Raw genomic sequence first — 14,022 nt, forward strand, 5'->3', positions numbered from 1 at the left:
GGAGCAGGTGGCGCGCCGGAGAAACCGATCACACTTCGCTGTTGTCTTGCAGTGGAGACTACTCTTGCCAGGCACGCAAACATGAAACGTGGTACTCGCAAACGGGAGGTGATGCAAGGAAAACACGACGGCATGTTGGACAATATAATAAAGCTGCTGTGTGCACAAAGATATGCTCCATTGTCTTCATGCCAAACTAGAGCTGAAGGAATGGTAGTTTGATGAAAACAGCTCAAAGAACCTTGGCGTAGGAACATGTATTGTACGGTTTTGGTGAGAGGTGAATCCTGCTGCAGTGAGCTTGGTCGGCCGTGTAACCTTAGAATGAAAGTGAGAGCATCAAGGAGTAAAGTGAGACTGCTTCACAGCTGTGTGATCTAGAAGTCATTATTTTATAAAGAGCGAAGTTCGAGATAGTACATTGTGAATTAATCGTCGTCAGAACAATCACGCTCATCTCGAGGAAGTTAGATACCACTGTCTACCATTCGATGCATGTATTTTTTCTTTCCGAAGTGCTTTAATCAGTGTCAAGAATTCTCGACATCGCCGCTATATGCGTAAAGTTCAGTGCTTTTGTTCCAGGCTTAATGCACGTTTTTGTGAATATTACGGCCTGATGGCTATCGAGTGGACCTCTACAGAGGGATCTGGCCAATTGCCGTTTAGCTGATTAATGTTTTTTCTTCTCAAGTACAACGGGCTAGATCGTTAAGACCGACCTTCATGTCGATTGGACAGCCGCACAAGGTGATAAATGAAACGTTGAATGAATCACGATGGTGACGGAGGAGGGACAGGATTAGGCTCGGGGCTCGGTGATGGATCTCGTAATAGGTGTAAAGATTGGCCAGACTTTGTGCGTTGTGGCATAGTGAGGTGTTTGACTTCGGCTTTGCCCAACAAAACGATTGCTCTGACAAAGTTCGAGAGCTGAGAAAGAAAAGAAACGACGACTACGGAAACTTGAGGATTAAGAAAGTGAGGTTCTTTAATACTTGCACAGTTTGAGCAGATTTGCTTTTTACCGGCTGGCAAGGAGGCTGGCTGTCGGTATCCATCCGTCTGTGTCTTGCACTCACTCAACAAACGAACACGAGAGGGTGGGTTTTTTGGTGGGTTTTGCTGATATGAGGGGTGTACAAAAGGCGGTACGGAACCGGCAGCCAAATGTACACATCAGCTGGATGCTTGGGCCTCAGGAGGTAGCACCAGGGTAGAGACGACCAGTCCAAGTGCGCCTCCGTTGCAGGACCAGTCACAGAAGGGCGGAAGCTTCGGGAAGGAAAATTAGGGCGGCCAATTTGAGAAACATAGAATGGGAAAGAGAGTCAAGAGTTTTGAAAAAACAATCCATCGTGGTTAGATTTGAGTGGCGTATGTTTCTGGTGTTCAGGACCCCGTTCTTGACGTGCATTCCAGCCCGGCAGACGTCGCGATTTGCTGGCGCAAAAGACGCATAACGGGAGCGGTGAGGGAATCAATAGGATCGTTCGAAAACGCATGCTCTCGGAGCTTCTCTGCATGAAGGAGTGGATTGGATTTCTCTGCTCTCGTCCGGAAGGCGAGTGGGGTCGCTGACCTGTCCTCAGTCCACCGCGGCTGTCGGCGATCGATACGAGAGCTTGGACGTAGCACGCAGGGCTGACTGCGCTTGCGCCGATACAAGAATGAGAACCTGTGGCGTGAAGACGCGATTGCATTCAAGCATGAGAGGCGTTCTGGCTGCCGGGACACATGGCCCGTCTGGTGAGAGCAAGAGAGTGGAGACGGCGCACACGACGACGGCGGTGATGGCGCGTTGCTCCCCCTTTTGGGTGGTCGCGCGCGCTCCGTTTCCTCTCTGATGTAAGCAGCACACGCAGTGAAAGTTTGTTACTTCCAAAACACCAAACCCGTCTCCGCGACGTGCCGGAACTCCATCGTCCCACAGCCGTCTGGCCTGCAATGACCCAGCCGTTACTACGTCCCTGTCTCGTCATTTAGCCTTCTCCCTGTCCGTGAGACATTTCGCGTCCGCTGGCTGGACGTCGCATTCTCTGACCAGAATGGGTCTCTTTAGATGGCTTGTCGACCACATTGCGCCCATCTTGTAAGTTTGGCTGGGTACTCTTCACACGGTCATGCAGCCATTCTGATGAGAGATCGTGTAGTCTCATAACTTCGCCCATTACCTCATATGCTGACCAGATCTACTCCATCCACAACACGCGGACAAGCTCCGGTTTCTCTCTCGACATACCGCTCATCATGCTCCTCGCCTCTATTCTCAAGGTGTACTACTGGCTAGGGGCGCGCTACGACATTGCTCTCCTCGTACAAGCCGTTGTCATGATCCTCATGCAGATTCTGCTTCTGCACGTTGCCCTAACACATCGCCCTCCCCTGCAGATCCATCATACGCCTTTCATGGACACCGCAGCACGTATAGGCACAATCTTTGAGAACAGACCGTACCAATTCTGGCAGTGGCGAAATGCAAAGGTGTACTGGCAATTCTTGGCGTATTTCACGCTGGCCTTATTTGTGGGCCAGCTGTTGTTCAATCGCAACGAGAGCCTCTATTCCAGCTGGACTACCTTGCTCGGCTATACGGCGCTGGCGATCGAAGCGACGCTTCCCCTACCTCAGATTATGGCAAATCAGCGGAGAAGGTGCTGCAAGGGCTTCAGACTCTCTGTTTTGGCAAATTGGCTCATTGGAGATGCGTTCAAGATGGTCTTTTTCTTCGTGAAGGATAGCTCGGATGTGCCCTGGGCGTTCAAACTCTGTGGTGTGTTCCAGGCAATGTGTGATTGCTATCTTGGAGTTCAGTATTACATGTTTGGCGATGGTGAGCCAGTCATGGCTAGTCATGACGGTGTTATCAAAGCGAAAATGAGCATGGATGCTCAGCCAGACAGACCCAACAGTGTGGGTATTGAAATGAACGGATGGAATGGAAAATCATAGAAATAGAGAGCACCCTTGATTTGAATTAATAATGGCGATTAGATCAATTCGATGCCGAAAGGAATTGAGTCACTTTTCTGGCTGGCAAGAGAACCTAAACTCGAGTAAATGAACTTTGTGGCTTACTTTGGCCTATCGTGGGGTGGAAACCTTCGTGACCCATACTATCTATCAGCATAGTCTGCAGTCGAAGTTGATGGCATTTAAGAGCAATACTTAGCAAAACCTGCTGAACACGGTGGCTTTTCGCGTGACAATTCCAGCTAGTCTTCACATTATGCTTGCCTATTCAGTTCTTGAGACGTTTGCTTGATTGTTCAATCTGCACAAGAACACCATCTGGTCTCCCCTTGATCAAGTAGCCACACAAACTCCTTCCTATGCAAGTAGTGAAGATACTGCCTTGTCCGTACGCCATCCATCTATGCAATATATAGAACCCAAAGCGTCTTGGTAATACATGTGAATCTCTAGACAATAAAGCTTTTTAAACAACAGGCATCCTCTTCTCATCCTCTGGCATCCGCATATATGCGTCTATTGCCGCGCTGAATGCTGCGAAGCCTGCACACCCAACAGCCGCTGCTTGCGGTCCTGCTTTCATTGCCAGAGCACCTCCTGTGATGCACCCGCCCGCTACGCCGTTCCACAGATCGTTCTTTGCTCTCAGGCCCTCAATTGTGCATTCCGACGCCGTGAACACAGCACCGATCAAGCCGAAATTTTTTGCCGACGAAAACGACTGCTTCCCCATGTCTTTCAGGCCATGTTTCAGCTGCTGTCGTATGGGAAGGTCGGCTATGGCTGTGTTTGTGCCGGGAAGTGTGGTGGAAAGCGGCGTGTCGTATCGCATCGAGGACATGAAGAGGCCGAAGGCGCCACCAAGCGCGAAGCCCATAACTCCGGACATGACGGTTTTGCCAGGGCAGGATTCCATCACGGCTTGCATCTGTTGTGACAAATTGTTAGCTGCTTTGCTTGGACCTAATGGGTGCGCAACACAAATATGTACGAACCGTCTTGATCATTTGCGCTTCCTGTATCTGCTGTGCGGTCATGCCCCCAGCCATGCCTCCGCCCATAACGCCAAGAGGCGATGCACTGCTGCCGCCTGTACCAGGGAAGTTCATCTTTGTTGTCGACGATGAGAGGACGATGATGGGTCTCCTGCTGGGCGAAATAATTTCCTTTAACGGCTTTCGTAAGTCTTCGTTCTTACCGGGGTTTCCTATTTTGGTCTAGCCCAGCGGATCGGGCCGTGTCATCGCGGTGGAGGATATGCTCAAGTGTAAGAAGTGTCTGTGATTTAGAATGGCAGTTGATCTGAGTCAATTGTAATAAATGAGCGCATTGCGAGAGTTTTTTTCTTGAAGCTAGAAATGCCCGTGCAATGAGAAACATGAACTATTTTGGTCACAACGTGCTGAAATCTTTCAGTCTCCAAAGCCCGTACGTTCACGGCAGCACGATCGACGCAACGGCCGCAGCTAGGACTGCGCATTCACGGCAGTAGAAGAGAAATTAGATCGCCTTCAGACATTCGAAGATCCTTTCAGACAGAGGTCCTGCACCTTGTGTAGATATTCGTCACGATTGAAATTGCAAATCAGAACCTGCCAGATCTCAACGAATATCACGCAGATCCAAGAAACAGATTGTTGCCGAAGATTTTTGCCGAAGATTGTTGCCGAATGTCAATATCAAACGGAAACGAGGGCGAACATCAAGTATTTTTGCAAATTCAGCTATAGAAATTCAGATAAGGCTGTATAAAGCCCTGTTTCACTTGAATTCATGACGTCTAGATCGCGGATTTGACAATGGAATTTGGACAGTAACCACGCCACAATTAATAATGCAGCTGAGCAGTAATGTCATAAATAATACTGCAAGGTGTGCCAAAGATATATCCATATGCTAGGGTGAACGTTGTTGCTCCTAGTCAGATCGACAGAACAAGGTTCAAGGAAGATCACAACGAAACCGCAGTAAAGTCCTGTAAATATGTTGCAGCTACAACCTCCTTGTCTCGACCTGTCGAACCAAAAAGATGTCGCTGCGATACCTTTTCATGAATTCGAGGATCTCTTTTGTCTAATCTTCAGATAAGTCGTGCGATAATGACAGTGGAACTGAGCAGATTTTATCAAGGAAAGGCAGCAGCGAACTTCGGTTGAATTTCAATTTTACGCAGTCTCCGGACAAGCTGCCTGTCAGAACGAGGAGCGTTCTAAGGAATGCATAACCACTAGAAAATTCTCGTTGTACTTGTTGCAATGCTGCCTTTTTCTTTGTCTGTGGCATACATTCACATTGCAGCAAAATCTGGCAAGAACACCAGGTTTCCATTCTCTTTGGCTGCCCGCAATTCAAGTTGATTTCGTTCATCTGCCAGAAGCGACTCTTTTTTATCAAATCGAAAATAAAGAGCGTAGGCATCAAAGAGTCGCGATAGCAAAGCTTGTGCATCAGGAAAACTCTGCTGTAATGAACGAAATCATTGTTCCCCAATCCTCCAAAGGGCCAAAAGATGCTTTCGCATGCAAGCTGGCATAGAAATTCTGCAACGTATGTGCAAGAAATGAAAGACCTTTAGCTTGCTAAACGACCTTGGATTTTCCATATGGACAAAAATCGAATGTCATTAAAAGGTGCTGTGATTCAATCCAGGAAAGTAAAACTTCCGGGAGTTCTGCGGTTGCATCCTTTTCCTTTGGTCTTGCTATTTTTGTGCCCATCATAGAGCAGCCGCAAATGAGTTTCCGAGGAAGATTGCGGAGCATTTCTGGAGCTTTCCTTGTTGCAGTCGAAGCCACTCGATGCTAGTCCTTCAAATGTGGATTGAATCAGTGCAGACGATGCAACAAGCGGTTGATAGAAAGGCTCGTAAAACATACTGAGCGCGCCCGAACTGTATCAACTCCGCACTTTCTCATAATGGTCATCTGCAGTGCGATGGTTCACGAACGGACAAGACACAGCTTTCACTGCTGGGAGGGCTCTCCGAATCTGAGGAATGTGTGGACGCAAAGCAAGTACACCAGGCAGGTGAAAAATGATAATCCAAATGACTCGTCAAGTGATCACAGGTACAGAGATGCCGGGGGTGCTCAAATTTCATCCTTGCTATAGCATCACGGCAATGACACCGAATCTCGAGATAAGAAATGCTCGATACTAAATATATCAAACGATTTCGCGTATAATCCCGGTTAGCATCATGATCACCAAGTCGAGAGCTACAACCTGCAGCGCGATGAAGCGCAATGAAATATCTTCTAGACCTCCGCGATGGTCTTAGGCAGCCCAGCTTTGCGGATCCGTGAGTAACCTTGCGATGCGTGTGCTTTGTAGTAACTCAAGATGCTGTACGGCAGTAGCGAAGAAGGCGTTGGAATGATCGGGAATCCTTGCTATAATTTGAACAAACTTACGGGTCAGAATGATTCGCCCATACTCTGTGCAAAGTATAGAGATCGAGTTCCATGCTTGAAGTTGGCTTGCGAGATTCAAAGGCCCAGGAACTGTGCAGCAGGTTTCTTAGCAGTGCTCCCTATTACATAGAGCATGCTGGAAAGTACGCGCGGATGTCCAACCTTTTACTTCTCACTTTTTCGCATCCAAGCTACGTAATACCAACCCACCCACCCGAGAATCTACACTTTATACCTCGACATGAAAGTGCTCTCTCTGTGTGGTTACCCTGGCTGCGATCATACCGGAGGCCCAGCGACGGATCAGCCACTGTCAGGCGTCGCCGTGGCTGCGGTCGCCAATAGCAACCAGGAAAGATTCAGCTACTGTGCGATGCTCGCATCTTGCAGCGGAACTTTGGCGCTCCTCTACCGTTCGCATGGCTGATGCATCTCACATCTATCCACTGGAGCCATGTCTTTTCAGCTTATCCCCTTGCTAACGTCGGATGGGACCTCCCATTGTGCATGATTTGGTGCATGTACGTGCAGGTCTCCGCATTGACCTTTCCGGATAGAGCAGTGCCACCAGAGTGCTCTTTGGCTGACCTATCGCCCGCCTATCAGCTCATGCCCAAACAGGAAAGATTATTGCTTTTCTTGAGATCTATGCATCCAAACAGGCGAACACAGCTACTACCTAGTGAACAGTCCTTCATCTCGTGACGGTATGTGTAGAGCAAGCAGTGTCCGGAGTCAGGAGTTTCTTCTGCACGTTTGTTGAAAGAAGCAAGTCGGACTGTCTATCATCGGACGATGTGTGCTACGGCCTTGAAAGCATTTATGTTATCAGGTTTCTCTCTCTTTCTCTAGATCCATTGCATCTGCCTTTCGTTTGCTGCAGGCAGTCGTTCGTTTATTTGACCACAGGTCCTGTCATTCTTTACCTTCTAAATACTATGGACCGTTTCCACACACCAAAGCGGGTACAATCGCTAAAACGTCATGCCACATACGCTCGGCAAATCTGCCGGGACGGTGTTGATACAACTCATGTTCGAGGTGATAACCCTTCTCTACAGAAGCCCGGACTCACCATCGTTACGGAAGCCGCCGTTCGAAAAGGCTTAATTCAAATCATGCAAAATCCACAAGAGAGGACGGCTGACGCTGCCGACAAAGTCCTCGAATGCTTAGACACCGTTCTCTATCCAAAAGCTGCAGAGAGGCCATTTGCACAGCACGAAGCTGCTGTGAATGAGTATCCCATTACCTGCATCACTGTTTTGCCAGAAGAGACGGACTTGCAGGGTTACTCTCAACACGTCTCTCCTAAGCAACGAAAGATGTACTCCGCCATGCATAAATTCAATAAACACATCAAACAAGGCTCTTTGAACACACTTCCAGCACGTAAATCCACAGGAGATGGAAAGCCTACTTATGGTCGGTCAAAATCATGGACTAGATTTAGCCGGGCTTTGATCCTAAAGAAGGCATCCTCGGCCGATACCCAAAGATCTCCCCGACGGAAATCCTCCACAGCATCATCAACCAATAACCAATCTGCCAATTTCCACAGCTTGATGCACGGAAGTTTCTCTTTGGCTGGCATACCTGATCCATTCCTGTCTTCATCAACCGCAACCTCATCACCAACATCGGACGTCGAAGACTATCATTCATTTCGAAGTTACCAAGTTCCACCAGCGACACGAAACCCACCAAGGCACCAGCAGCGACAGAATAGAATAAATTGTCGTGACGTTGACTCAGCATATTTCTCGGACAGTCAAAAATCAGTTGAGAGCTTGAGCCCCAACAAATACTACTTGAACGACGAGGACATAGCGACTGTAAACGGTAAATGTTCTTCAGCAAATGTACAAACAAGCCAAAATTTGATCAAACCGCCTCCTTTCAGGCTTGACTTTGTGTCTTCACCACTTCCTGGAAGAAAAGCCCTAGGTCATACCGAGACTCAGATCCATAGTCCGCAATGGCCATCCAACACAAGCAACTCACAGCCTTTGAAGCCGCGTCTACAGACACAATGTTTCCTCTCTGCTGACAACATTTCCTGTAAATCAGATTTATCTCCGAAGCCACCATCTCCACTGCGTGAGAGACCTTTGCTGGACATTGAACGTAATCATAGGAGGACCTTTAGCAATGGATCAAATACGCTAGAGATTACGGTATACATGGATTCAGAGCATGAAGATGCCATTGGTGAACAAAAATATGATTCAGCAAAGGAATCTGATAGGACGGATGGCGTCGTACGCGAAAATATTATCCCAAGACCACTCTTCTTCCATAACATTGTCCCGGCGCTTCGCGAAGAAGCTGAATCGACAGAAGCAGCAAAGATGCCATGCAAGTCGTTAGAACGAGCAAAAAAGAAAGAATTCAACCCAGCATACACGCCAAGACCTAACAAACCCGGGTTTAAGCTTTACGACAGCTATCACAAGGCAGAATCTCGCAAATCGGCCCATATTGGTCCATACCTTCGTGATCAGACATATGATCCTAGCTCAGCGAAGGGCTTTGGATGCAAAACCCATGTTCAAAGTTCAATTGTCAAAAGTCTTCTCCAGAGTAGCATGATCCTGCATGATGCAGCCGTGAAAGATCCCTTGGAGGAAGCCTTGGAGAAGGCGAGCAAGTACAGGTCGCGGAGCAATCAGCTGATGCAGAACATATCAGATACACTCGATAAGATGATGAAGGATAGGGATACAAGAGGGGAACATGAGCATAAGAAAGACATTCTGTAGGTCCGGGAATGCAAGTTTCTCAGACAACACAGCACGTATATCACGAACAGGCTTTGCTGTTACTTTTTATTAGCCCCCTCAGCATTAACACTGTTGATAGTAATCTTAATACAGACTATTCTTCGAGCAAATGATGGTGAATCTTACTGCTACAGATGCACGGATTTTGTTCACATGATACTTCAATACACGTCCTAACTTACTTTTGACGAAGGAGGAGTTTATTGAAACTACGATATTGCTCCATGCTCTGGGTTAAGAAGCCATAGATGATGACTAGCATATGGACCAGTAGTGAGGGACGTGAAGTCTTCGGTTTAAGACGTGTGATTTTCGTGATCGTAGAAAAGCGAATCGTAGAGCTTCGCGCGTCGCACCAAACCTACGCCAATGAACACGAGAGACATGTTCGTGGGCGCGGGCGACAAATCTGCACGAATGAGTTATAAGGAAATCAGTATTGAAATTGTATCCGGTCTAATGCATTCGAGAGATGCACGTGCATCAGGTGTTCGGTCGTGGTGGTAGCAAGTTTTATTTTCGCTGCAACTGATGAGGAAAGCGGGACGCAGCACCTGAGAAACGACGCCCACGAGACCAGCTTTGCAGCCAGCATTGGAACATTCTGCCGATGGGATTATGCGGATATGGATTACAAACTCCCAGGAACGTGGGGCTGGGGGAAAAGAAAAATTCGAACAATATTAACTTTTAAATTGCTGAAATACTTAGATTTTCCTTGTGCTTGATCTGAGGTGAGGCATCGGTGGACAGGGCTCTGCAGCTGACCTTCTGCTGCTTTTGACAGATTCAAGAAGGGGGCCAAGAAATTTCACAACACGAACATTTACGATACTTCATAACCAACTTAGTATTTGGATCCAGAGGGATTGACTGAGCCCCTGAGGACGAGTGCGATTACAAGGGAGATTGCGACAGGTGGGAGAATCAGTTGTGTCTGGATGATGTACGAATAACGGGAGATAGCGTCTAGATCTGAATGACGTTTCAGAGGGTCATCTCGATTGTTGGATCACAAAATTGTAACAAAGCATAGTGATACAGAGCTCAACAGCGAGCCTAGTTTAGTGAGTAGCCCGAACGTTACGCGGACAATTCGAGGCCAAAGCGTTTCAGAACGGAATGGCAAGGACTGGCGTAGCAGTTCGAAAGATGAGCAGGCAAGCATCAGATGAAGAATACTGGCGCCTATGATGACGCAAAGCTTCGAGGCGGCACCATGCACAACCTGCGGCGTCAGCCAAGTGCAAAAGGAGTGCATGAACGGCTTCTGCAACACGAGCATCGAGAGGGCAACAACGGTTGGAAGCACGAAGCCACGAAGAACAACGTGCAGTCTGCAAATCTCATACTTTTGTGGGCTTTGCATATGCGGGTCTCTCACGGCAGTGGCAGCAAGGGCGCATCAGGAGGGCGTTCGACGTTCGGACAACGCCCCAGCATTCGCCTGCGGACACGAAGAGGGCACGACCGCGTCGAGCTGGCGTTGTGCAGATGCAAGGCCGGCCGTGTAAGATCGTCGCTGAGGTCTGGTCGGGACAACGGCGGTCCAATGGATGTCGCCGCATAAGAGAAGGACGACGTTGGCTGCAGACTTTAGCCGGGATGCTGTGCTCCTGGACTTCCGCTTTGGGATTAGCGCCCAGTCGCGAGAGACGTGACGCGCGAAGGCGTCCGTGCAGAGCGACGCCTTCATATTACCATTGCCGCCCCTCTCACCTCGAACCTCCACCTTCTTCCTTCAAGCTGGACTCCTTTCTCTTCGCCATCATTGAACTGCTCAGATGCATTCGTCAGCTCTTCGTCGCCGCCAGTGACCGTCGTACCACTCCCTTGGACAGTCGCACCCCTTTAGTTCTACCATTCCTTGGATCTGCCCTATCAACAACTTGTCAACAACCGCCTTCGAGATCCCCTTCGAGACGGCATCGAGACGAGGAACTAAACCCGTGTCTTTCCTACTTGTGCAACTGGCTGCCAAACCTTTTCTCCGTCAATTGGGTTCATTCTTTGTAGACTACCATGGCCACATATCTTCAGCCGCGTCAGCCGTTTGCTGCCCTCGACGGCTCCCGCTTGCAAGCTCTTGGCAGCATCAAAAACCGTCAGAATGGTACTTTTATGCTGGCTGATTAACAACCTGCTCTTGACTTACATCATATAGCCATTGCCATACACGAAGACCCTGCTGCACCACCCAGCAAGTCTGTAGAAGTCAAATCCAACAAGCGAGCATTTTTGCCTGACACCCTCGCCGACGAGTTTGATTTCGAGAATGTCGATCCCAACATACTTGCCTCGCCCTCCAAGAAGGCCAAGGCTTCTGATGGTACACCCCTCAAGGCTTCGCGGGCAAGTTTAACCCTGACCACTACACCTCCGAGCTCACCCGCTGCGAACCGTAAAGCAATCTCCTTGTCTGTTCCAGCATCAAGCAACGTCACGCCAATCTCCCACAGCCGGGGTTCGCCAAAGCATAAACGTATTGGTCTGCTATCCAAGGGTCGTCGTGCTAGCTCGTCACCTTTTCGACGAATCGATCCACCTGCTTTCTGTGCAAGCAAAGTCGCCTCCCTTCCATTCTCCATTGATGCCGCCTTGAGCGGCACTATCTCTTCGTATAAGCCTGCCGCTCCAAACACAGAAGCCGCTGCATCGACGAAACATATGCCCAAGTCGTGGTTTTTTGAGATTCACGAAGACACTCCAGAGGAGGAAGCTGCCAACCTAATGGAGCACTCTGCCAGTATTCTCGACATTAGCTCAGATGATGATACCGAAACTAAGCAAAGGAAACTGGAGTCTGAGGTTGGCAAGGAGAATGTGCCCCCGCCAGATTGGACAGTTCCTGCTTCAGCGTCGGTTCGTCGTGCAGCTGGTTCGGTTGTGCACAAGGGAATTCATTCGAAGCTAAAAGCTGCGCAAAAAGAGGAAAAGGCGAGGGCTGGTGACTTGATGCAAGACGATCGTGTTGCGTTAGCTGATATGCCACGTGAGGACTTCTTCCCTGATGGGCTAGATGAGAAGTCCGTCGAGATCATTCCTTCTGACGAGCATAAACTGTCCGGCCTGTCCAAGGAAACAACCTTTGATTTTGTCGCCCCGTCGCCGGAAAAGAACGATGAAGGAAGTACGGTGGCGGAAACCCGAGAAGAAGAAACCCTTGTACGACCAGATTCGCCTGAGGAACAGCCTTCATGATACGCCGTCCTTCTTCCCCAAATTTTTTTTCATTTTCTGTATCAGCATTATACCAGGAGTCAGCGGGTCTGCTATCATGTGGTTATGAAGTAGGGCGTTCGAGGTAACGTTACTGGTTAAAGTACGCTTGGCAGGACTGGGTATGTTTTGTTTCGGCTGGATTGGAATGTAATTTTCAGCTGTACACTTAATGGCGCGCGTTTCACACAGCAAATATGGCTTGATTTCCTTTTGCAGTCTTGATTCGTTTGTCCAGGGTGATTTATTGCTCCCGTAGAGCTTGAAAATCGATTGACTCGTATTGATTAACTATTCGGCCGGTCAACAACAAGCATTCGACTCGAACATTCAATCCCTTATGTGACAAGCGTCTATTGAGCAGCATATTGGAGGCACTAGCCGCCTGAACTCCGCCCTCTCGAAACAGCAAGCATCATCTCTCCCGGTGCACAAGGCCTGCAGGTGCAAGGAGCCACGACGCTAGATATTTAGTCTCATAAGCAGTCATACAGTTGTATTCATGTCTGCGCTAAGAGTTGACCTTAAAATGGTTCCGCTCTCGTATAGGCACCAGCAGATCTCCGTCGTGAGTCATTCATCTACATGTCCGCTCCTTTTTTCAGTCTATGATAACTCGTTATTTACCCAACTAATGCATCTGTTGATTGATCATACCATTCCTACTATTTTAGACTCGATACAGAACAGCTGACAAACCACAGCGCCTAGTCATCACCCTGAGAAGTTCTTATTAACCCTGTGGTGAAGGGCACCCGTTTTTTCATGCAGTATCGACGCATTGATCAGTACCTATCTCAGTTCGCCGGAAGCGAGTTCAACTTATCTGACCCAATCGGAGCTCTGTAAATCGGTCTGAGCACAGCAGGACACCAAATCAGTACGCCTGAGCTACTTGTGGCTATCACTAGCTCTCTGCTCCGTAGATCATATTGCATTGCGGTGCAACGACAAAGCCAACTATATCAAGGCGACAACAATTCTAGGCTTATGCTCTTTCGATAAGATTCTGAAGATTACTCTCGGGCCACACCCGACGTCAGCAGGCAGAGACGACTTCCGGTCGGAGTCTTACGTGTCAGGTTAGACTCTTCCATATTTGCTGGTGGTCCACGCATTCATGCTCTAAAAAGTGTCTTTTCATTGCCTTCTCTGTTACCCGATTTTTGGTTCTGAGATTACGCACAACAGTAAAAAGTACTCTATCTTTGATAAATTACTTTCTCTTAACGTACCTCACATTGCGTCAAAGCAGGGCCAAAGTTTGGCTGCGAAACTAAAGGCTCATCTTCAAAAGTGGCGGCCACAGCGACAGACAGTCGATCATAATGTGAAGCAAGTGGTTCAAGATACAGGGACAGCTATAGAGTAAGTTCTGACTAATAGAAATGGTATGTTCTCGCGAATAAGAGTCCCCCAGTACTTTTCGACTACGAAGCGGCCTGAGGCATCAGGATGGATGTTAGTTCTAGTTCTAGTGTCAAGACAATTTTTACGAGTTCCAATCCACCTGACGCTTTACCCTCAGCGAGTCCAGCCCTTGTGAAAGTAGTCTCCGACCACACTTTCCCCTCGGCTTTCACTCCTGCATCATCATGCTGGCGACGGGCTTTGCTCCTACGTTGACCGATAAC

At 48.5% G+C, this 14,022-nt stretch overlaps 4 protein-coding genes across 4 annotated transcripts; 3 read left to right on the forward strand and 1 right to left on the reverse strand.

Moving 5' to 3' along the window:
* Positions 1 to 1,841: 1,841 nt before the first annotated feature.
* Positions 1,842 to 3,207, forward strand: PV09_02058 (uncharacterized protein). Its single transcript, XM_016355045.1, has 2 exons — positions 1,842 to 2,092; positions 2,154 to 3,207. Exons 1-2 carry the CDS (start codon positions 2,049 to 2,051, stop codon positions 2,950 to 2,952), a joined length of 843 nt encoding a protein of 280 aa, XP_016217061.1. The 5' UTR covers positions 1,842 to 2,048; the 3' UTR covers positions 2,953 to 3,207.
* Positions 2,965 to 4,121, reverse strand: PV09_02059 (uncharacterized protein). Its single transcript, XM_016355046.1, has 2 exons — positions 3,969 to 4,121; positions 2,965 to 3,901 (listed from the first exon to the last, which is right to left on the reverse strand). The coding sequence occupies exons 1-2, from the start codon at positions 4,080 to 4,082 to the stop codon at positions 3,440 to 3,442; spliced, it is 576 nt and encodes a 191-aa protein (XP_016217062.1). The 5' UTR covers positions 4,083 to 4,121; the 3' UTR covers positions 2,965 to 3,439.
* Positions 4,122 to 6,867: 2,746 nt separating this feature from the next.
* On the forward strand, positions 6,868 to 9,255 carry PV09_02060 (uncharacterized protein). Its single transcript, XM_016355047.1, has one exon. The coding sequence runs from the start codon at positions 7,325 to 7,327 to the stop codon at positions 9,146 to 9,148; it is 1,824 nt and encodes a 607-aa protein (XP_016217063.1). The 5' UTR covers positions 6,868 to 7,324; the 3' UTR covers positions 9,149 to 9,255.
* A 1,657-nt stretch (positions 9,256 to 10,912) lies between these two features.
* PV09_02061 (uncharacterized protein) lies at positions 10,913 to 12,644 on the forward strand. Its single transcript, XM_016355048.1, has 2 exons — positions 10,913 to 11,282; positions 11,334 to 12,644. The coding sequence occupies exons 1-2, from the start codon at positions 11,192 to 11,194 to the stop codon at positions 12,368 to 12,370; spliced, it is 1,128 nt and encodes a 375-aa protein (XP_016217064.1). The 5' UTR covers positions 10,913 to 11,191; the 3' UTR covers positions 12,371 to 12,644.
* Positions 12,645 to 14,022: the final 1,378 nt, after the last annotated feature.

Source organism: Verruconis gallopava (genome assembly GCF_000836295.1).
Source record: "Verruconis gallopava strain CBS 43764 unplaced genomic scaffold supercont1.5, whole genome shotgun sequence".
Classification (NCBI taxonomy): domain Eukaryota; kingdom Fungi; phylum Ascomycota; class Dothideomycetes; order Venturiales; family Sympoventuriaceae; genus Verruconis; species Verruconis gallopava.

Bases quoted from the DNA above. Each gene is read 5' to 3' on its own strand.
- PV09_02061 (XM_016355048.1), top strand. From the start codon at position 11,192: ATGGCCACATATCTTCAGCCGCGTCAGCCGTTTGCTGCCCTCGACGGC. The intron at 11,283-11,333 runs GTACTTTTATGC...TACATCATATAG, and splicing joins CATCAAAAACCGTCAGAATG to CCATTGCCATACACGAAGAC.
- PV09_02060 (XM_016355047.1), top strand. From the start codon at position 7,325: ATGGACCGTTTCCACACACCAAAGCGGGTACAATCGCTAAAACGTCAT.
- PV09_02059 (XM_016355046.1), bottom strand. From the start codon at position 4,082: ATGAACTTCCCTGGTACAGGCGGCAGCAGTGCATCGCCTCTTGGCGTT. The intron at 3,902-3,968 runs GTTCGTACATAT...TTGTCACAACAG, and splicing joins AAGCGCAAATGATCAAGACG to ATGCAAGCCGTGATGGAATC.
- PV09_02058 (XM_016355045.1), top strand. From the start codon at position 2,049: ATGGGTCTCTTTAGATGGCTTGTCGACCACATTGCGCCCATCTT. The intron at 2,093-2,153 runs GTAAGTTTGGCT...GAGATCGTGTAG, and splicing joins GACCACATTGCGCCCATCTT to TCTCATAACTTCGCCCATTA.